Raw genomic sequence first — 22,502 nt, forward strand, 5'->3', positions numbered from 1 at the left:
TACCAGGAACCCTGAGGATGAAGGTTCCTGCTGTGCCAGATCTGGGTCCCCATTAAAACTTCCTTTTCATAGATTGGCATGAAAATACAAATTTCATAATGTATGAAACATATTAAAATATGTAAATCTATAGTTCGTTATAATCATATTACCTTACATTGCACTTTCACCTTCACAGTGTTACTTTCACTAAATTTATAAAGGAAAATGTTGCTTTTCTCTTAAATGCCTAAATGAAGTGCTGAATGAACTGGATGCTATTAAAACATCAGATTTTTTAATAAACTTATAAAGGCCATTTGTCTCAATAAACCAGTATCTTTTTCAGAGATCAGCCCACCTACTTCCATCTCATAAATTCCCTCCAAAACGCATATGTGACTGCCTTTTGAGCCAATTTATACTATATTTCAATGGCTCCATTGGCAACTTATTTCATAATTCTATTTACATTTGGGGAAGGAGGTTCAATCTGGATCTGAATATCTGCAAATGTACCTTCAGTTTCATTCATAATTAATTAAAATAATAGCCAACATTTGTCACAACCATGAATTAACATGTTGATATTTAACAATGGTAATGAACAACCCAGGCTGTGAATAGAAAATATTTCAATTTATGGAACACCTGAACGAATATTTTATGAAAATAAAAATAGATATAAACAGAATTTAAGCTTTGTAGAAATATCTTATGAAACTATTGCCAATGCTGTAAATTCCAAGAACTGTGACAACCAACGTTCTCTCTGGTTTCTCTGCTGTCAGCTTGTTGTATTGCACAATCCCTTTAAATTGATGCACAGCCAGACATGTACGCATCTTATAAGGAACGTTGGTGACAACTGCCTTTTCATATTTTATTTTACATTTTCTTGTGCGGCATTATTTATTTATCCATCTTGTTATAAAGTGTGCTGCCAAGGACTGTTAAAATGTGGGTGCAATATGTCTTTATTAAGAGTCTTTCAAATTCAAATTATTTGTATTCAGAGACTGCTTGTTCACATCAGCTGCAATCCATTTGAATTTTCATCGTTTGTATATACCAATTATATAAGAGTTTCCAGCGAATATAACATGGACTCTCCTTCAGCACAATAAGCACATTAAGTTGCTTTGATACATAAAGCATTTACTTTCACCCTAATCACCTTTTTTAATGACCATTCTTTTACAGATTGAAGCAAGAGATGAGGAAATAGAACGCTTGAACCGAACTCTAGAAGGTGGTCGGCCTCATGATGTTATTTCTCTTGAAGCCAAAAGCAAAAGTAATGAGCGTCTTATAGCACACTTAAACCTACAGGTTCGAGTTAACATCCTCCATTTACAATATTTAAGAAATTAATAATCAGATACTAAGTTTTAACTGAAATCCTTCTAGGTAAATCCCCTGGAGGATTACTAAGACAACAGTTAATTGGGTAAACTGTAGATTTATTGTAGCTTGTGTGTATTGACATTCACAATGTCAGCACCCCTAAGGAAAATGATTTTGTTCCTCTATAATTTAAAAAGAAAGGAAGTGCTGTTTCTTGCTATTATAAATGTAGATGCTCATGGCTCTTATACAAACAGGGTTACAATGTGAAGGCAATTTGATAGCTGCAGTATCTAAGAGTCTGATTTTAAACCTGCCAGTTTGACGGAATTGGGGTTAGCAGCTGATTGAAATAACAGTTGTATACTTGCCACTGTATTCCCTATGTGCTGCCATTTTAACAACACAGTTTTGGATTTAGAATTAGCACTCTCCACAGGCTGGCAGGGTTCTCATTAATATATTAAAATTGGGGTAGTATGACACTGACTCTATTTTAATTAAAATTTGTGTGAAAACTGGCGGGGTTAATCTCTCAGAGCCACTGAAGCAGTAACCTAAAGTGGACGAAGCTGCAGGTAAGTAGGCCGTTGGATCTTTTTGATGTTTGGAATTCTGGGAGAACTTTTAGCTTACTTCTTTCGCATTTAGTATCATAGTTGCTAGATGTAAAAAAGAAAAGGCTTCAAAGCCCATTTTTCTTGCCTTCTACCATCCTGGTTGTTGCATAATACAACAATATTTGTTGACTAGATCATAGCAATCAATCCCAGTGATAAGTCTACAACAGACCCAGAAGGGAGGCAAGGAACATCTGAATGGTAAAAAGCTTTGGGATCCAAAGTCACCTGTTCCTTATCTTTATTGCCATACCCAACACGCAGAGTATACAGGCCAAGAGCCACAGTCTTGCACCTAACTGAAGAGCAGTGCCTCAAGAAGATGCATTTCTCTAGGCAGTTTTTCACAGATCTCTGCAGTCTCTAACAACAGGACTTGCTGGGGAGCCAAGTTTTGCCAGTGGCTGTGGAAATCACCACAGACCTTACCTTCACCACTTGCTCCTTTCAACTGTATCTCCCAGTCTGTAGTGCACAGCTGCATTAAGCAGCTCATTTACACAATGTTCAGTAGGGCTGAGCAGTACACCACTTCGCCTATTAAATGAAAGCCAACATGGGAGATCTTGGGAATTTGCAGCAGTGGGTGACTTTCCTTGAGTCCAGAGCAATATTGATTGCACATGTTTTGCCTTCATGGCATCAGAACAGCAGCCGGAAGCATTTGCTGATAGAAAACAATTTGGAACAAGTTTGTGCAAGGTATCAAGATTTGTGAAAACCTGCCTGGAAAAACTTTCTGAGGCATTGCTCTTCAGATAGATCCAAGAAAATGACTCTTGGCTTGAATTCTCTTTGTGTTGGTATAGCTTCTACAAAAGATCCCACTCTGCATATGACAAACCTCCACAGCCCCACCACCACCCCTGAGCAGTATGTATATAATCAAAGCTGGGGGTCACTGGGGTTGGCGGAGGAGTAGGCGGTGGTTACCAGGATCTTTATTGAGCGAACTGTGAGGATGCTGAAGCACAACTTTAAGATTCTGTGGCCTTCCTGTAACATACTTCACAAAAGAGCATTTTGCATCAGGGTGGTATGCTGCATAATGCGACAGCCTTACCAGACAGAGAGGCCCACATTTAGAAACATAGAAAATAGGAGCAGGAGTAGGCCATTCGGCCCTTCGAGCCTGCTCCGCCATTCATTATGATCATGGCTGATCATCCAACTCAATAGCCTGCTCCCGCTTTCTTCCCATATCCTTTGATCCCTTTTGCCCCAAGAGCTATATCTGACTCCTCTTTGAAAACATACAATGTTTTGGCCTCAACTACTTTTTGTGTGAATTCCACAGGGAATTTGGAAAGGTCAAAGCAGCAATCCTCTCCCAATGAGAAAGGCCAAATAAAAGATGAGGAATGATCAGGAGGTGGGCCACTACAGTGCCTTGCAGTTAAAAATGAGAGGGATCAGCTAACAGTTCATTGATTGTGCTGATTTGCTCATTCCCCTGTCCTGAATTTACTCAGGGTTACTCTGCTTAGCAGTGTTTGTTAGATCCTTCACCACTTCTTTCATTCTGCATTAAGAACATTAAAACCATTCAACAACTTCTGCTTCAACTAACTGCTCAAAATATAAACTTAGAACCTGCTGTTAAACTACAATGCAGGCCAAATGGAATGAAGATAATCCATTTAATGGCAAGCATAATTACCTTTCATCTTTATCTCACCCAATTGATCAATTTGTAGTGCTTTTCTTAAAAGATTTGCTAATTCTACTGCTCTGATAATATGCTCACCTAGTGGCCCCTGCAAAGCTAATGGATGGCTACTGCTTCACATGGTAGATTTCTTGGAATGTTCGTAACTGGCAACTTGTGGATGATATGAAGACAACAAAGGAAGTGAATGTGTTTGGACAGAGGAAGACAGGCGTTGCCATGTGCTTGTGTAGTGGTACACTGAAGCTTGTGATAAATGGGAGGGATATTGTTAAGAGTGGTGGAGGATAAATGAGAGGAGCGCTGTTGAGAGGGGTGAAGTACTGTACTCACCCTTGCAGTGCTTGTAAGATCATCAAAGCCCTTTCTGCATTGAAACCAGGTCCTTGGGGATGATGGTGATGGCATTGTGCCTGTCCGCCTCCTCTATCCAGGCCTGATTCATAACGGCACTGGAGATGCTCCTGCAGCTGATGGAGGAGTCCTTGCCCTGACCTCCTCTAGGACAATATAAAAGCCAGGGGCAACCCTTCCACTCACCTCTGGTGCTAAAGATTCATCCACAGTTGGTCAAGAGGTGATTGAAACCTCGGTTTTGAGCAGTGCGTAAATTGTTCTCTCAGGGTGGGCTGGAAATTCCATGTATTACCTGGGCAGACTTCCTGACTCCCAATGCAATCGATAGGGAAGCCCGTGAGGACTACCTTCCTGATACATACACGCAGTTAAAATCAGAGTTTAAATGTCTTCAGTTGAGACGAGAAGAAAATGGTGCTAGTGTGTGGTGTGAAGTGAACAAAGGAGTGTGTGTGTGTGTTTGGACAGAGAAAGCCGGGAGTTGCAGTGTGCCTTTGTACAATTAAGGATGTGGCAGTTGGGAGGTGAATTGTTGAGAATGGTGGGGATTGGTGAGAAGTGTGTTGTCAGGTGTTAAAATTAAATATCTTCAATTGTGACTTGAAAATAATACAATTTAAAATATTTAGTAAATTTAATTGCTAATTCAGTGTGTACACCTCAGAAGAATAATTAAATGTAAAACTTAAGATGTAGGTTTTCCTCAGAACAGATACTGTAAAAGGTCATCTCAAGTATGGACACATGAGAGGATTATTTGTTTTAGATTTAAGGACCAAATTTGAAAGACATTTTTTGAGTAGTTGGAATAGAGATTAATTGGTGTCCAAATATTTTGGTGGCTTTATCACAAGACAAAAACATGTACAGCAAGCAGTAGCTCATACAGTAGGAGATTATTGTAAACCAATCAATAGGGTAATGGGAGCTACACAACTTCGGAGATAATAGAATTTGTAGTATAGTAATTTTGATCAGTAGCCTTTTATTAATTTAAAATTGCACTCATGTTTTGACATGGGATGCTATACATACCATACTCAGGATTATTTTCTCCCTCAATAATTACAGGTCGAATATCTTCAGCGAACTAACTGCGATCTGGAAAAGCAGTTGAAGGAGCTCCTGGAGAAAAAGAGTGATGCAGCAAATGAGGTTGTAAACCTGAGCACCAAAAATGAGCACTTATGCAATGAATTGAATGAGATCGACCATTTGGCACAGCAGTTAGAGAGGGACAAAGAGATTGCACTCGAAATTGCAGATAAAGAAATTCAAGAAGCAAAGGTACTAAAATATTGAACTTGTGCCTGGAAGTTCAAAAATCATGCTCTTAATACTTTGTCATATTTATTAACACACCAGAATTTCAGAGTTTTTGAATAGCTAGGCATTCAAATGTATATTTTTCTCAGTCTAAGATGGTGAATTATTTTGTTAGGTTGTGATGAACTATTGTGATAAAAACAAAATACTGCAGATGCTGGAAATCAGAAACAAAAATGCTGGAAAAACTCAGAAGGACTGGCAGCGTCTGTGGAGAGAGAAGCAGAGTTAATGTTTTGATTTCGTATGAATCTTCTTCATAAGAAGAGTCATGTGGACTTGAACCATTAATGTGACTCAGACATCTTTTCTGTTTTCAAAGCATATTTTTGGTGCAATTAAAAAAAACAACAGTTTTCAATGGATACCTTTTATTTAGTTGTTCTGAAATATGGACTTTTTATATTGGAACTGGACTGTTCTGTCATTAAACCACACCTTAAGCGCTGGGTCTATTTCAGGTCAGAGACACAAGGGAGATATTCAAGTGCTGGAGCCAGTACAGAGGAGAGCTACAAGGCTTGCTTGCTTGTCTAATAATGTTTGAATTATGAGGAATGACCCAGAGAAAATTGTTTTTTTCAGTCTGAAAAGATGTCTGAGAGACACTCTTAGAAGTATACAGAATAGTAAAAGGAATGAGAAAGGTAAACCCAGAAAACTTTAAATTAAATTGAAAGGATATTATATGAGGTCACAGCAAAACTCAAATTCAGAAGTGATCAACAGGCTTCCAGATAGGGTGATAAACACTCTGGAATAATTTTAAGAAGGTGGAGTGTGTTCTAGGTTTAACCAAGAGCATAATCATGGTCACCTTAATCTGCAAATATCCCTTTTTATTCTTTCATGGGATGTGAGCATCGCTGGCAAGGCCAGCATTTATTGTTCATCCCTAATTGCCCTTGAGAAGGTAGTGATGATCTGCCTTCTTGAACCACTGCAGTTCATCTGGTGTGGGTGAAGAAGGTGATAGCATCACGCTGGAGGTGGAAGAAATGGCAAAGGATGATCCATTGAACATTGAGGCAGCTGCCGTGGATAGTGATAACAAGGGGAAAATACCATTGTGGTATTAGGAAGGAGGGGAAGGGTGCAGAAAATGGAATGGCATGGTTGAGAACCCTATCAATCTCAGCAAAGGGGAGTTCTCAGCTGAGGAAGTGGAAGATATGTTGGAAACATTTATGTAGACGGTTACAAAATCAAAACAGATTTGCCGCGGAAGGTGAAACTGGGAGAGCGGAATAGGGTCCTGCAGGAAACAGGGTGGGAATAAGTGTAATCAATGTAGCTGTGAAAGTCAGTGGGTTTATAGTAGCTATTGGTTGACAGTCTATCCACAGAAATGGAGATAGAAAAGTTGAGAAAGTGAAAGAAATGAGTTGGAGATGGACCACATAAAGGCAATAGTTTTGGTACAAATTATGCAGTTATTTCTCCAGCTATGTAATGGGTATTAAGTGAATTTGGGTAAAGAGATCAGCAATCAAGAGGATAAATTAAGTTTGGGCAGGCATACACAGTTCAGAGAATTGATATCTTATGAGAATCAAAGTTAGATAAGCAATATGCTGTCCATTACGATTATTTCTAATCCGTGTATTGCACTCCAATTATTTATGTAACCGATCTCTAATTGTTAGCTATTTCACAAAACAAAATCTATTAGTATCTTCATCGTTTACAGAAAGATTCACAAGGATTTATTATTTACTTTCCAGGATGAAACCAAGAGGCAGTGTAGAGAAATAGAAGAACTTCGAGAGCAGTTAGCTAAATTCAGGGTTGTAAGTCAGATTTCACTATTATAAGATGAAAATTATGAAAAGCTATTTAAATAAAGTTTAGTTATGACCACAAATTAATTCTGTTTACCTCTGATATTAAGCACAAAGATGAAACTATCATCTGATGTTTGTTGAATGAGAAAGTTATAGCATTGTCTAGTTTAGTTTACGCAGGCAACTAAAATTGCTTGAGGAAGTTTGATCTTTAACCTTGCCTAATGTTTAGTGGTTGTTCTTTAACTGATCAGGCCTTATTTTGATGCGCTAAGTTTTATTTAACTACAACAGCAACTTGTATTTATATAGCACCTTTAACATAGTAAAATATTCTAAGAATTTTCACAAATAGCATTTGACACTGAGCCACATAAGGAGATATTGGTCCAGAACTTCCGTTCCCCGGGTGGGTGGGGGAAGTTGTACCCCGGAGGTACTCCCGAAGATGCGCTGGGGGACCCCCAGAAGTCCCCACGCAAGGACTGCCTAGGAATTGCCCGGGAACTTTAAACTTCTGATGGGCAATTACCATGCACTGAGAACCACCCAATACTCCGATTTAAATCGGAGACTTTGGACAGTTCTGACTCTTGGCAGAATAGTTACCCAGGAAAAGTTAGAAGAATTAAAACAATTTCTAACTCCTGGGTAATTATGGTACACACAGTCCTGAGTTGCCCACTGGACACCCAGACTACCCCCCAGCCCCCGACCACCCAACCCCACCCTGTCTCCACAACCACCCAACAACGCCCCAACCACCCAACTACCCTCCCAATGTCCCAACTATACCGCCAACCCTCCTGACTACCTGCCCACTCCCCGACTACCCCCCCCCCCCCCCCCCACCAACGATCCCCTAATTATCCCCAATCTCCCAGGCTACCCCACCTGACACCTCTGCCCTCCTAACACCCCCTGACTACCCTTCTGACCCCCAACCACCCTTCTGATCACCCCCCCAACCACCCTCCAAACCCCCAACTACCCTCCCCAGCTCCCAACTACCCCCACCCCAACTATCCTCCTAGCCTATCCACCACCCCCCCACCCCCCGACTACCTTCCAGACACCACCCCACCAACGCACCCCCCTCCCCGACCACACCTCCACCTGACCACCCCTACCTCTGATCACCCAACTCCCCCTTCCCCTGACCACACACCCCCCCCAACCACCCTAATTCCTCACCCACTTACACATTTACCTTCTCCCTGACTTCCCAGTGATTGGGACTTTTAAACTTAACGGCTTACAGCCACTAGTGCCATAAAAATGGGGCATTGCTTGACTTCCCCTGGTGCTGCTACTCTGCACTGGAAAGACTCCAGAGCTGTTGCACTGCACATTTCACACCAGGCCTGGGGTGGAAGATCAGGTGAGAAATATGCAGCTCCTGAACTAAGTAAATTAAAAGGAATGGAGTGCCAACCTAACGGTGATTGCCATTCCACAGAAGTTCTACCCATTAAGTCAGATGACCAAAAACCTATTCAAAGAAATAGGTTTTTAGTAAATGTCTTAAATGAGGACAAAGGCAGGGATATTTAGGGTGGGATTTGCAACCTTGGGTACTTGGCAGCTGAAGGCACAGCAACCAGTGATGGGTCAACTTAAACCAGGGACACTCAAAAGACCAGAGTTAAAGGAGTGCAGATATCTTGGAGCATTGTGGACCTGGAGGAGCTCACAGAGATAGAGAGGGTAAGGTCATGGAATGATTTGAAAACAAGGATGCGAATTTTAAAATGGAGCTATTTCTTAACCAGGAGCCAATGTAGGTCAGCAAGTAAAGGGTCTGATGGGTGAGTAGGACTAAGATCGTGAGCAGCAGAGTTCTGGATGACCTCGCGTTTACAGAGGGTAGAACATGAGTGGCCACCCTTGAGTGCATTGAAATAGCCAAGTCTGGAGGCAACAAAGGCATTGACAAGGATTTGGAGCTGAGCTAGGGGCAGAGTTGGCTGGTGTTACAGCAATGGAATTAGATGGTCTTAGTGGCGGCGCAGATATGTGGCCAGAAGCTCATTTCAGGGTCAAATTTAACACCAAGGTAGCAAACAGTCCTGTTCAGCCTCAGATAGTTACCAGAGGGCTGGAGTCAGGGGCTAGGAAATGCAGTTTGCATTTGGGGCCGAAGATGGTGGTTCCGCTCTTCCCAATATTCAATTGGAGGAAATTTCTGCTCATCCAGTAGTGATCAAGCAGTTTGACAGAATAGACAGTGGATATGTCAAGAGAGCTGGTAGTGAGGTGGAGATGGGTGTCATTAGGGTATATGTGGAATCTGATGCCATGTTTTTGAATGATGTCACCGAGGGGCAGCACATGGATGAGAAATTGGATTGGGCCATGAATAGATCCTTGGAGGATACCAGAGGTAATGTGCAAAGCAGGAAGAGAACCCATTGCTGGTGATTCTCCAGCTGCGATTAGATAAGAATGGAACCATGGCATGTGCAGTCCCACTCAGCTGGACGATGGTGGAGAGGTGTTGGAGCAGGGTAGTGTGATCATTGGTATCAAAGGCTGCAGACAGGTTGAAAAGGACAAAGAGGGATAGGTTACCTTTCTCATAGTAACCCATGGAATGTCATTGTGACTCTGGTAAAAACCATTTCTACTGTGAGTGCAGAAACCGAATTGGAGATTGAGATTCAGGGAAGATGAACACAGATTTGGAAGGCGACAACAGGTTCAAGAAATTTGGAGGGGATGGGGTGGTAGTTTACAAGGACAGAGGGGTTGAGGGGGCTTTTTTTGAGTAGAGGTGCAATGGCAGATATGAAGGGATAGTATCTGAGGAGAAGGAAGAGGTTAACAATATCAGTCAATCTGGGAGTCAAGAAAATAAAGTTTGGTAGTCAGCAATTATCAACCTAATTGTCAGGATAATTATCATAAACAAAATAGAATTAAAACGCTCCTTGTGGCAAACTTCTAGCTTTATCAACTAATTATTAAAATAATACAGTTATTCAGAGTTATAGTGATATTACAATGTTATCTCTACTTGCAGGAATCTTTATATTGCCTTTACAGTAGTGCTTATAATTACAGGAATCTTTCATCTTATTACAGTGGAACCTATACTAACAGGAACCTTTATGTATTAGCCATATTTGTGGTCCCAATACAGGTCACTGGGAGTTCCCATGTGCACAGACACAGCTCTGTTAAACTCACAGCAATGCATATCATTACATTCCCCATCCTTAAAAGTGCACTTATTCCCTAATCTTTTGTGGAAAAATGGTTTTAAAAATCTTGAAATATGACAACCCTTGGCCATCGCCAAAACATTACCATCTCAGAGGTATCAATTAATGATGGGGTCATCTTGGATAATTTTCGTATCAGCTCAATCCCTCTCTGTAGTTCTCACACCAACAATAGACTCTCCAACTTGCTGTCATTTGACCCTCCAGTACCGTAATAGTAATGTCTCAGTCAATCTACTCAACAACTCTTTTGTTTCTGCTTTTAAGAACATGAGAAATAGGAACAAGAGTAGACCATTCAGCCCCTGGAGCCTGCTCTGTCATTCAGTAAGATCATGGCTGACCTGCTTGTGTTTTGAATTCCACATTCCCATCTACCCCCAATAAACTTTGATTCCCTTGCCTAACAAGAATCCATCTGCCTCTGCCTTAAAAATATTCAATAACCCTGCCCCCACCACCTTCTGAGGCAGAGTTCCAAAGTCACACAACCCTCTTAAGAGAAAAAATTTCTCCTCGCCTCTGTCCTAAAAGGGCAACTCCTAATTTTAAAACAGTGCCCCCAGTTCTGGGTGCACCCACAAGAGGAAACATCCTTTCCACGTCCACCTTGTCAAGGCCGTTCAGGATCTTGTATACTTCAATCAAGTCACCCCTCACTCTTCTAAACTCCAGTGGAAACAAGCCCAGTCTGTCCAACCTTTTGACATACTCATCCTAAATAAGTTGTTCACAATTTTCCACACTTGCCATTCCCTTATTGGGTTCCCACCTTCATGCCCTTAAGCCAGATTTCTAGAGATCATGATTGATTTTGTTATCCATGCTAGATTTAGCTTAGCCAACTCCAAAAATGCTGCACCTCTTCTTGCATGGTGAAGACAATCCCAGATTCATGATAACAGTTGCTTTCTTTGACTCTTTTCCTGGTTCCTTAATGCTCCTTGTACTTAATGTAGTGCCATTATTGGAGCTTCGCAGGAGCATAATTAGACAAAAATTGACACTAAGCCAAAGAAGGAATCATTAGGATTACTTTTATATTTTTGAACTATAGGAGAGTCAAGAGTTATGGCACAGGCAGGAGAGGAGCTGAGACCCAGATCAGATCAGCCATGATTGTATTGAATGGGGCTGTAGGACCTCTCCTGCTCAGATTTCTCATATTTTTGACGACCAAGCGCTTGGTCTTAAGAGGTAGTTTATAGCCACTGTCTCAAAGGAGGAGAAAGATTTGGAGAATGCCAAGAAGCTTTATAGACTTTTATATCTCAAAGGTTGGATCAATGCCAGAGCTGCCTCAGCTGCTGCCTTTTCCTGCTACGTAGTACCCACCAGCCACTTTTTTCAGTCTCTTCCTCCTCACCCAGGTCGTCTCCAAACCCAACAAGCCCGTCTCTTTTATAATAAGGGTTCACAAACTTTTTGCTGCTGAAATTCCCCTCTTCCATGTTATAAATATTCCATGAAACCCTTGTAACACAAATACTTTTTGATTTAAAAATTACACAATTAAACATATATTTATTATTCTTTTTGTTTACTTAGAACTTGACTGCTGTCTTGCAATCTTTTTCCTTCTTGGACTAAGATTCTCTCTTTTCTCCTGATTCCTGAGGCAACTCACATAAATGTCCTTCAAATTTTCAAGTTCTTTGTACCTTAATCATGTTTATAAATGCATATATTGTATTTAAATAAATAGTACTGGAAACAATTCTAATTTTGGATGGTACAGCAATATCTTCATGAATGGTTTGGTTAATATTCAATTGTGGAGCAATTGTAACAAGTCCTGTCTTGACCAGTGCTTTCCCACTCAAATGGCACATGCATACACTGAGTCCAGAGACATATGGGCCTAAATCCTCCGGTTTTCAGATCATCGAAGATGGGATGTGTATTGGGAGATGTGCATAAGAATCCTAGAAACATAGAAAATAGGAGCAGGAGTAGGTCATTCGGCCCTTCGAGCCTGCTCTGCCATTCAGTATGATCATGGCTGATCCACTATCTCAACGCAATACTCCCGCTGTCTCCCCATACCCCTTGATGCCTTTAGAGTCCAGAAAACTATCTATTTCCTTCTTAAATATATTCAGTGACGTGGCCTCCACAGACTTCTGTGGTAGAGAGTTCCACAAGTTCACCACCCTCTGTGATGATTTCAGTCCTAAATGACCTACCCCGTATACTGATACTGTGACCCCCTTGTTCTAGACCCCACAGCCAGAGGAAACATTATCCCTGCACCGAGTCTGTCCAGTCCTTTCAGAATTTTATACATTTCAATGAAACCCCCTCTCTCATTCTTTTAAACTCCAGTGAATATAGTCCTAGTCGACCAAATGTCTCCTCATACAATAATCCTGCCATCACAGGAATCAGTCTGTTGAACCTTTGCTGCACTTCCTCTTTTTTCATTCATTCACAGGGTGTGGGCTTCGCTGGCTGGGCCAGCATTTATTGCTCATCCCTAGTTGCCCTTGAGAAGGTGGTGGTGAGCTGCTGCCTTGAACCACTGTAGTCAATGTGGTGTAAGTACACCTATAGTGCTGTTAGGAAGGGAGTTCAAAGATTTTGACCCAGCAGCAGTGAAAGAATGGCAATATATTTCCAAGTCAGAATGGTGAATGGTTTTGAGGGGAACTTCTAGGTGGTGGTGTTCCCATCGATCTGCTGCCCTTGCCCTTCTAGGTGGCGGTGGGCGTGGGTTTGGAAGGTGCTGCCTAAGGAGTCCTGGTGAATTCCTGCAGTGCATCTTGTAGATGGTATATAATGCTGCCACTGTGCATCGGTGGTGGAGGGAGTGGAGTGCCAATCAAGCGGGCTGCTTTGCCCTGGACAGTGTCCAGCTTCTTGAGTGTTGTGAGAGCTGCACTTATCCAGGCAAGTGGGGAGTATTCCATCACACTCCTGACTTGTGCCTTGTAGATGGTGGGCAGGCTTTGGAGAGTCAGGAGGTGAGTTACTCGATTCCTAACCTCTGACCTGCTCTTGTAGCCACAGTATTTATATGGCTAGTCCAGTTCAGTTTCTGGTCAATGGTAACACCCAGGATGTTGATAGTGAGGGATTCAGTGATGGTAATGCCATTGGACATCAAGGGCGATGGTTGGATTCTCTCTTTTGGAGATGGTCATTGCCTGACACTTGTGTGGCGCGAATGTTACTTGCCACTTGTCAGCCCAAGCCTGGATATTGTTCAGGTCTTGCTGCATTTGGACATGAACTGCTTCAGTATCTGAGGAGTCAAGAATGGTGCTGGACATTGTGCAATCATCAGCGAACATCCCCACTTCTGACCTTATGATGGAAAGACGGTCATTGATGAAGCAGCTGAAGATGGTTGGGCTTAGGACACTACCCTGAGGAACTCCTGCAGTGATGCCCTGGAGCTGAGATGACGGATCTCCAACAACCGCAACCATCTTCCTTTATGCTAGCTATGACTCCAGCCAGCAGAGAGTTTTCCCCCTGATTCCCATTGACTCCGGTTTTGCTAGGGCTCCTTGAAGCCACGCTCAGTCAAAAGCTGCCTTGATGTCAAGGGCAGTCACTCTCACCTCACCTCGGGAGTTCAGCTCTTTTGTCCATGTTTGAACCAAGGCTGTAATGAGGTCAAGAACTGAGTGGCCCTGGCGGAACCCAAACTGGGCATCAGTGAACAGGTTATTGCTAAGCAAGTGCCGCTTGATAGCACTGTTGATGACCCCATCCATTACTGATGATCGAGAGTAGACTAATGGGGCAGTAATTGGCCGGGTTGGAACTGTCCTGCTTTTTGTGTACAGGACATAACTGGGCAATTTTCTACATAGCCGGGTAGATGCCAGTGTTGTAGCTGTACTGGAACAGCTTGGCTAGGGGCGCGGCAAGTTCTAGAGCACAAGTCTTCAGTACTATTGCTGGAATATTGTTAGGGCCCATTGCCTTTGCACTCTCCAGTGCCTTCAGCCATTTCTTGATATCACGTGGAGTGAATCGAATTAGCTGAAGACTGGCATATGTGATGCTGGGGACCTCCGAAGGAGGCCAAGATGAATCATCCATTCGGCACTTCTGGCTGAAGATTGTTGCGAATGCTTCAGCCTTATCTTTTGCACTGCTGTGCTGGGCTCCTCCATCATTGAGGTTGGGGATATTTGTGGAACTTCCTCCTCCAGTGAGTTGTTCAATTGTCCACAGCCATTCACGACTGGATGTGCAGGACTACAGAGCTTAGGTCTGATCCATTGGTTGTGGGATTGCTTAGCTCTGTCTATCGCTTGCTGCTTATGCTGTTTGGCACGCAAATAGTCGTGTGTTATGGCTTCACCAGGTTGACACCTCATTTTTAGGTATGCCTGATGCTGCTCCTGGAATGCCCTCCTGCACTCTTCATTGAACCAGGGTTGAGCCACTGGCTCGATAGTAATGGTAGAGTGGGGGATATGCCAGGCCACGAGGTTACAGATTGTGTTTGAGTACACTGCTGATGTCCCACAGTGCCTCATGGATGCCCAGTCTTGAATTGCTAGATCTGTTCGAAATCTATCCCATTTAGCACGGTGGTAGTGCCACACAACACAATGGAAGGTATCCTCAATGTGAAGGTGGGACTTGGTCTCCACAATGACTGTGCGGTGGTCACTCCTACCGATACTGTCATGATGCATCTGCGGCTGGCAAGTTGGTGAGTTTGAGGCCAAGTATGTTTTTCCCTCTTGTTGGTTCCCTCATCACCTGCCGCAGACCCAGTCTAGCAGCTATGTCATTTAGGATTCTGCCAGCTCGGTCAGTAGTGGTGCTACTGAGTCACTCTTGGTGATAGACATCACGGTGAATAGCGGTGGACAATTGAACAACTCACTGGACGTTAAAGTCCCCCACCCAGAGTACATTCTGTGCCCTTGCCACCCTCAGTGCTTCCTCCAAGTGATGTTCAACATGGAGGAGCACTGATTCATCAGTAGAGGGAGGGCGGTAAGTGGTGATCAGCAGGAAGCTTCCTTGCCCATATTTGACCTGATGCCATGAGACTTCATGGGGCCTGGAGCCGATGTTGAGGACTCCCAAGGCAACTCCCTCCTTCCTGACTGTATACCACCGTGCTGCCACCTCAGCTGGGTCTGCCCTGCTGGTGGGATAGGACACCCAGGGATGGTGATGGTGGAGCCTGGGACATTATCTGTAAGGTATGATTCCGTGAGGGTGACTATGTCAGGCTGTTGCTTGAGTAGTCTGTGAGACGGCTCTCCCAATTTTGGCACTGGCCCCCAGATGTTAGTAAGGAGGATTTTGCAAGGTCGACAGGGCTGCGATTGCCGTTGTCGTTTCTGGCACCTAGGTAGATCTGGTTTCATTTCTTTTTTGTGATTTTGTAGCAGTTTGTCACCAGAGGTCATGTGAGAATCAACTGTGGGTCTGGAGTCACATTTAGGCCAGACCAGGCAAGGATGACAGATTCCCTTCCCTAAAGGAACCAGATGGGTTTTTACAACAGTGGTTTCATGTTCATCATTAAACTTTTAATGCCAGATTTTCATTGAATTCGGATTCCATCAGAATCTGCCATGGCGGGATTCGAACCCTGGGTTACTAGTCCAGCGACAATACCACTACGCCATTGCCTCCCCTTAGCAAGCGTATCCTTTCTTAGGTAAGGAGACCAAAACTGCACCTAATACTCCAGGTGTGGTCTCATCAAGGCCCTGTACAGCTGCAGTAAGACATCTTGCTCCTGTACTCAAGTCCTTTCGCAATGAAGGCCAATATACATACCATTTGCCTTCTTAACCACTTGCTGCACCAGCATGCTTGCTTTCTGTGATTGGTGTACCAGGACACCCTGGTCCCTTTAGAACCATAGAACCATAGAAAAGTTACAGCACAGAGGGAGGCCATTTGGCCTATCTTGTCCATGCCAGCCCGAGGACACCCAGGTGCCCTTTCTAATCCCACCATCCTGCACCCAGCCCATGGCCCTGCAGTTTACAGCATTTAAGGTGCAGATCCAGGGACTTTTTAAAAGAGTTTAGAGTTTCTGCCTCTACCACCAACTTGGGCAGCGAATTCCAGACACCCACTACTCTCTGCGTAAAAAAGTTCTTCCACATGTCCCCCCTACACCTTCTGCCACCTTTGTACATCAATCTGTCACCATTTAAATAATATTCTGCCATTCTGTTTTTCCTACCGAAGTGGATAACTTCAGATTTATCCACGTTATACTGCATCTGCCATGTATTTGCCCACTCACTCAACTTGTCTAGATCACCTTGAAGTCTCTTAACATCCCCCTCATCGCTCATATTCCCACCATTTTTCGTGCCATCAGCAAACTTGGAAATATTACATTTGGTTCCCTTATCCAAATCATTGATACATATTGTGAATAGCTGGGGCCCAAGCACTGATCCTGCAGTACCCCACTAGTCACAACCTGCCACTCCGATAAAGACCCAATTATTCTTACTCGCTGTTTCCTGACTGCTAACCAATTCTCAATCCATGCCAATATGTTACCCCCAATCCCATGTGCTTTAATTTTGCACACTAACCTCTAATGTGGAACTTTATCAAAAGCTTTCTGAAAATCGAAATACACCCCATCCATTAGTTCTCCCTTATCTATTCTGCTAGTTCCATCCTCAAAAAACTCCAGTTGGTTTATCAAACATTATTTCCCTTTCATAAATCCATGTTGACCTGTTTAATTCCGTTGATATTTTCTAAGTGTCTTTGTTATCACACCTTTATAATAGACTCAAACATTTTCCCTACTACTTATGTCAGGTGAACCGGTCTGTAATTTCCTGTTTTCCCCCCCTTTTTTAAATAGTGGGGTTACATTTGCCACCCTCCAATCTACCGGGACTGTTCCAGAATCTACAGAATTTTGGAAGGCGACAACCAACACATCCACTATTTCCATGGCCGCCACCTGTATTACCCTGGGATGTCGATTATCAGGCCCTGGGGATTTATCGGTTTTCAGCCCCCTTAATTTCTCCAGTACTCCTTTTTTAGTAATACTAATTTCCTTCAATTCCTCCTCCTTAATAGACCCTTGGTTCCCTAGCATTTCTGGGAAGTTATTTGTGTCTTTCTCCATAGAACTAAAGTAGTTGTTTAATTGCTCTGCCATTTCCTTGTTCTCTATTATAAATTCTCCCATTTTGGACTGTAAGGGACCTACATTTGTCTTCACTAATCTTTTTCTTTTAACTTACTTATAGAAGCTTTTACAGTCCACTTTTATGTTCCTTGCATGTTTACTCTCATACTCTATTTTCCCCTCTTAACCAATCACTTGGTCCTCCTTTGCTGAATTCTAAACTGCTCCCAATCATCAGGCATGCTACTTTTCCTATCAACTTTATATGACTCCTCTTTGGATCCAATACTATCCTTAATTTATTTTGTTAGCCGTGGCTGGGCTGCTTTTTTTGTTGTGTTTTTGCGCCAGAAAGGAAGGTATAAATGTCAAATGCATATATTCGTTCTTTAAATATTAGCCATTGCCTATTCACCGTCATACCTATAATGAAGTTCCCCAATTTATCTTTTCCAACTCATGCCTCATACCTTCATAACTTCCTTTGTTTAGATTTAGGATCCTAGTTTCAGATCAGATTACTTCACTTTCCACCCTAACGAAGAGTCCTACCATGTTATGGTCACTTTTTCCTAAAGGACTCTGCACAACAAGATTATTAATTAACCCCTTCTCATTGCATTTCCAAATCTAGGATAGCCTGTTCCCGAGTTGGTTCCTCAATGTACTGGTCTAAAAAATCATCTTGTACACTCCAGGAATTCATCTGCCACAATATTATTGCTAATTTGGTTTACCCAGCCCATATGTAGATTAAAGTCACCCTTGTTACATGCACCTCTAATTTCCTTACCATTTAGAGGCATATAGACAACTTCCATTTATGTTTTCCACCCCTTGTTGCTTCTGAGCTCCACCCAGACTGATTCTACATCTAGATTTTCTGAGCCAATATCCTCTATCACTATTGCACTGATTTCATCGTTAACTAACAACGTCACCCCACTTCCCTTTCCTTTATACCAGTCCTTCCTAAATATCGAGTACCCTTGGATTCCCAGCCTTGAATTCCCAGCCCTGCAGCTATGTCTCCATAATCGCAATCATATCGTACCCGTTTACATCTATTTGTGTTGTTAATTCATCTGCCTTATTGCGAATGATCTGTGCTTTCAGATACAGTACCTTTAGACTTGTCTTTTTAACATTTTTACACATCCTGTGGAAGTCCTGATGCACAGACATAGATAGAAATTGCACGGGAAGTTTAAACTTCCAATGGACTGATTCCCTGCTGCCTCGAACCCTCCGCAAATGTCTCCGACCCTGAGCTCACGTTGGTGACTTGGGCCAGATATATGGGATTTGCACTGGAAATTTTAGACAGTTTAATGCGTGGTTGAACTCAGTGATTAGACAGGGTAATTCAACTGAGCGGCACAACTAATCCATCCAATCACCTACCTGACCAACACCACCTCACCATCTGAATACCTCCACACACACACCCCCCCCCCCCCCCCCATTCACTAACCCATACTCATTCATTAAAAGATAAGACCTTTAAAAACTTAATTAAATACAGCAGTTACTGTCATGAAAAAGGGACCATGTCCTCCCCATCCCCAACTCTTCTACACTAGCTGGACTTACCCTTGAGAGACTGCACTCATTTCTGCTTCGGCCAGGATTAAAAGATATGGCTGAAAATGAATAGTATTGTTGGGTCAGAGAAAACTTCCCGGGCAGTGGCAATGCACCCAGCATTCTCACTGACCGGAAGATCTAGGCAAGTCACTTGTCCAAATTTTGAACTTTCGTACAATGACTGTAATCATCTAACATAGGCCTAGCCATTGCCAGATGCTACTTTATGAACTATATAAAAGTAAAAATTTACAATGACAGAATTTGTGAAGTGTCCTACACCTCCACCACCAGCCCCTTCCTCACCTACATCTCTTGCACACTGCGTCCAAACACTAATCACCATTGCTGCCTTATACACAGACTGGCTTGATCCCTTCTTTTTCGCTCCACATTTAACCAAAATCTGTATGAACACTGAGAGATCCCAGTTCCTTATTGAGCAGCATTCCATGATTAAAAAAGGCATCTTGGTCACCACATGTGCTAACCCCAATAGTGATTGGCCTCTTATTATGTCAATCCTTTTTATATTTTTGAAAACGTCTTACAGACCCTTGTTGAGCACCCCTGCTCTATAAGGTACACTTTCTCACACAATCCTCTGCAGATCCAACTCCTTATCATTCAACTGTTAATTTTGTTTCTGTACTTGCAGACATCGAGTCCCTTTGCTTGGGCATCATTACTCTGCTCAAGAAGTCCATCCTGGACTGTACAGTCCCCAACTACTGCCCTTTCTCTATCCCTCAAAAAACTCTTATTCTGTGCTCACCTCTGCCACAATTCTATATTCAAATTCCTACATTCAATTTCTCCTTCGCCTACAGCACATGAATGCTCCAATCAAAGACACTAATTTTTTTTGTACGTACATCCTAGTGCATTATCCTTTCTACCTATTGTTTCACCACCTCTTATCCATAGGCTATCTCTTTAAGATTACTCTTATGGTTCCACTCCTACTTCAACCAACGCAGCTGGTTCCACTCTGGTGATGGCTCCTGTTTCCACCAAATCATAGTGACCTCTAGAGCGCTCCAAAGTTCCATCCTTCATGACCGCTTCCTTATTTACACATTGCCCATTGAAACATCTTTGGTTCCATATGTATGCTGATCACACCTGTTATGACATGGCATTTCAAATCCATGAGGGAAACTTGATCACGCGGTCACAACTGTCTTGCAATTTTTATATTATTTCGAGGTGCATGCCCTAAATTCAGATGTAATAAGGCTAACATGTCTTCACAGTTTTTTTTAGAAAACTAAATTAAACATTTATTAACAAAAGAAAAGCACATACATAGGTCTGCAAATTACTACTATAATAACTCCTAGAATCCCTAATTAATCTGGCTTCCAGTTACACCACAGTTAAGGCAACAGTGGAAAAACAAATAGATTTAAACAGACCCAGGCAAAGCAACACAATACCCTGGGCAGTGATGCTTCAGTTCCTGCAGAAAGCAACTTGATGCACAGAGGCTGGAAGCTTTTCACACTTGTGTTAGATCTTAGAATGCCTTCTCCTCTTACACATAGCCTTATCTCCTTTATACATGTCTCTCCCATTTTAATGCAAATTCCATTGTTCTGATATGTCTTTGGAACTTTACCTTTCCCATAATATAAATCTTTTCATAGTGCTCATATTATCAGTAACCTTTGGGAAAAATAAATACACTGTTTGGCTTAGCTCCTTCTGGCTAGGTGTAACATCTTACCATCTCTTTGAAATTCAAACCAACTTAATTTATCTAAAAATGCAAATGTTCCTTACATCTCACATTCTAAAACTTCAACCATATTTACGTATTTAGCATTTCAAACCTAGCTTCTTTGTTGAAGACTCAAAACATCCAGACCAACTGTCTTCAAATCAATTAAATCACACACACTATCCAAACCCCACTATTAACCTGTTTCTACAATAAATCACAATAATATTATGAGTATTATTATATTTTCATGACACCAACTCTCTCTCTCCATAATTTACCTGCCGGTCTGACATCAAGTTACAGATTAAAACTTCCTGCAGTTGAACATTGGGAGGGCTAAAGCCAATGCATTATGCTGCCATCAAAAACACAGCACCCTTGAAGCTGATGACATTCTCTAAGGGTGCATGTCCATTTTGAATTAGATGTTGCATAACTTCAACGTCTGCTCAACCTAAAACTGAGCTTCAAGCTCTATATCCTGTCTGCCACCACAAGTACTTTTTTTGACCCTCATGGCATTTTCTAATTCTGGCCTTTCCTTGTTCGCATCGCTAATAAACCACTTTGAAAACTTTCACTGCTGTTAGATTCAACTTCTCAATGCCTTTCTGGACACCTCCATCCTTTACAAATACCTTTTAAAACTCAGCCAACTATATCCTACCCTGTTCACCCACAACTCCTAATGACCTTCATTATCTCCCTGCCACCTTATGCATCAAATCCAGAATCTTCACCTTAATCTATAAATTCTTCCATAGCCTCAGCCATACATCCACCTTGAATTCCCTCCCCCTCCCTCCAATCTCTACAACCAGCTCCAAGTTCTTGGCCCTGGATCTTTGGGCCTGCGATTTTGGTCTTCTCTCTCTTTGCTTCACCTCTGGTGGCAGAACCCTTACATTCTAAACATGTTCTCAAACTCAGTAGTTTGGTTTGGAGACTGGGTGATGGATATTTGCATGTTTGACACCTGACTGACAGAAAATCAGTATGGAATTGCCCAATTTTCCATGGAGCATGAGGGATGGCATTACTAAAAATTAAGTAATCTACTTTTATCCTTGCAGGATGAAATCCAGAAACAGCACAAAGAATTGGAAGGATTTGAAGAAACAATTGCTAGGCTAACCAAAGTAAGTCACTTCCTTTATATTATAAGTCCATGTAATTTTTGGGGGTGGAAAGAATCTTACATTCTGTATTTGTCCAGTGTTTTGAATATATAGTTCATATTGGCTGAATATTGTACTTATATACTCAGGAAGGATTCATTGAAGGTGCTCCAACATTGGATATGCTGGCAATAACTCCCTTTAGTATATCATTAATGGAAATTGAATTTGATTTGCTACTAATGGGCTTGTAAGGTCTTCGTAAATCCTTTGTCCATTGTCCATGCTCTTGTTATGTTGCTTCTTTCCAATTCTCAGCAATATTTCCCCACAGATAATAGCAAGGACACTAACCTCTTAATACTTCTTTAAGCCCCCTTGCACAAAGCCCTTCCAGACTTTGAACCTGTCTTCCTGTTAATTTCCTCAGCCTACCATGACTTTCTTAGCTGCAAATGTTAATCTTGTCATACCTACTCCACTATCCCACCTCCAAAATTCACCTTCAGTGCTGGATAGATAGCCTAGCGTTGTCTCTGTGATTGTGGAAACATTTGTTTCTTGTGCCAATCAGTTCCTCATGGCTTGGCACTTGTGAATTAGAGGTCGGGGAGTAATTACAATACACAGATGAAATTCAGTCCCCATTTTAAAGTCAGACATTCC

General features: G+C 42.2%; 1 protein-coding gene across 2 annotated transcripts in view; it reads left to right on the forward strand.

The window, feature by feature from the left end:
* cep135 (centrosomal protein 135) overlaps positions 1-22,502 on the forward strand; it is a 165,368-nt gene that overhangs the window by 49,984 nt on the left and 92,882 nt on the right. For both annotated transcript variants that reach the window (XM_078548085.1, XM_078548094.1), the window contains exons 7-9: positions 1,183-1,311; positions 5,044-5,259; positions 21,792-21,857. In XM_078548085.1, the coding sequence (XP_078404211.1) occupies positions 1,183-1,311; positions 5,044-5,259; positions 21,792-21,857 (411 nt within the window). The remainder of the gene's footprint in view (positions 1-1,182; positions 1,312-5,043; positions 5,260-21,791; positions 21,858-22,502) is intronic.

Source organism: Cetorhinus maximus, chromosome 1 (assembly GCF_964194155.1).
Source record: "Cetorhinus maximus chromosome 1, sCetMax3.hap1.1, whole genome shotgun sequence".
Lineage (NCBI taxonomy): Eukaryota > Metazoa > Chordata > Chondrichthyes > Lamniformes > Cetorhinidae > Cetorhinus > Cetorhinus maximus.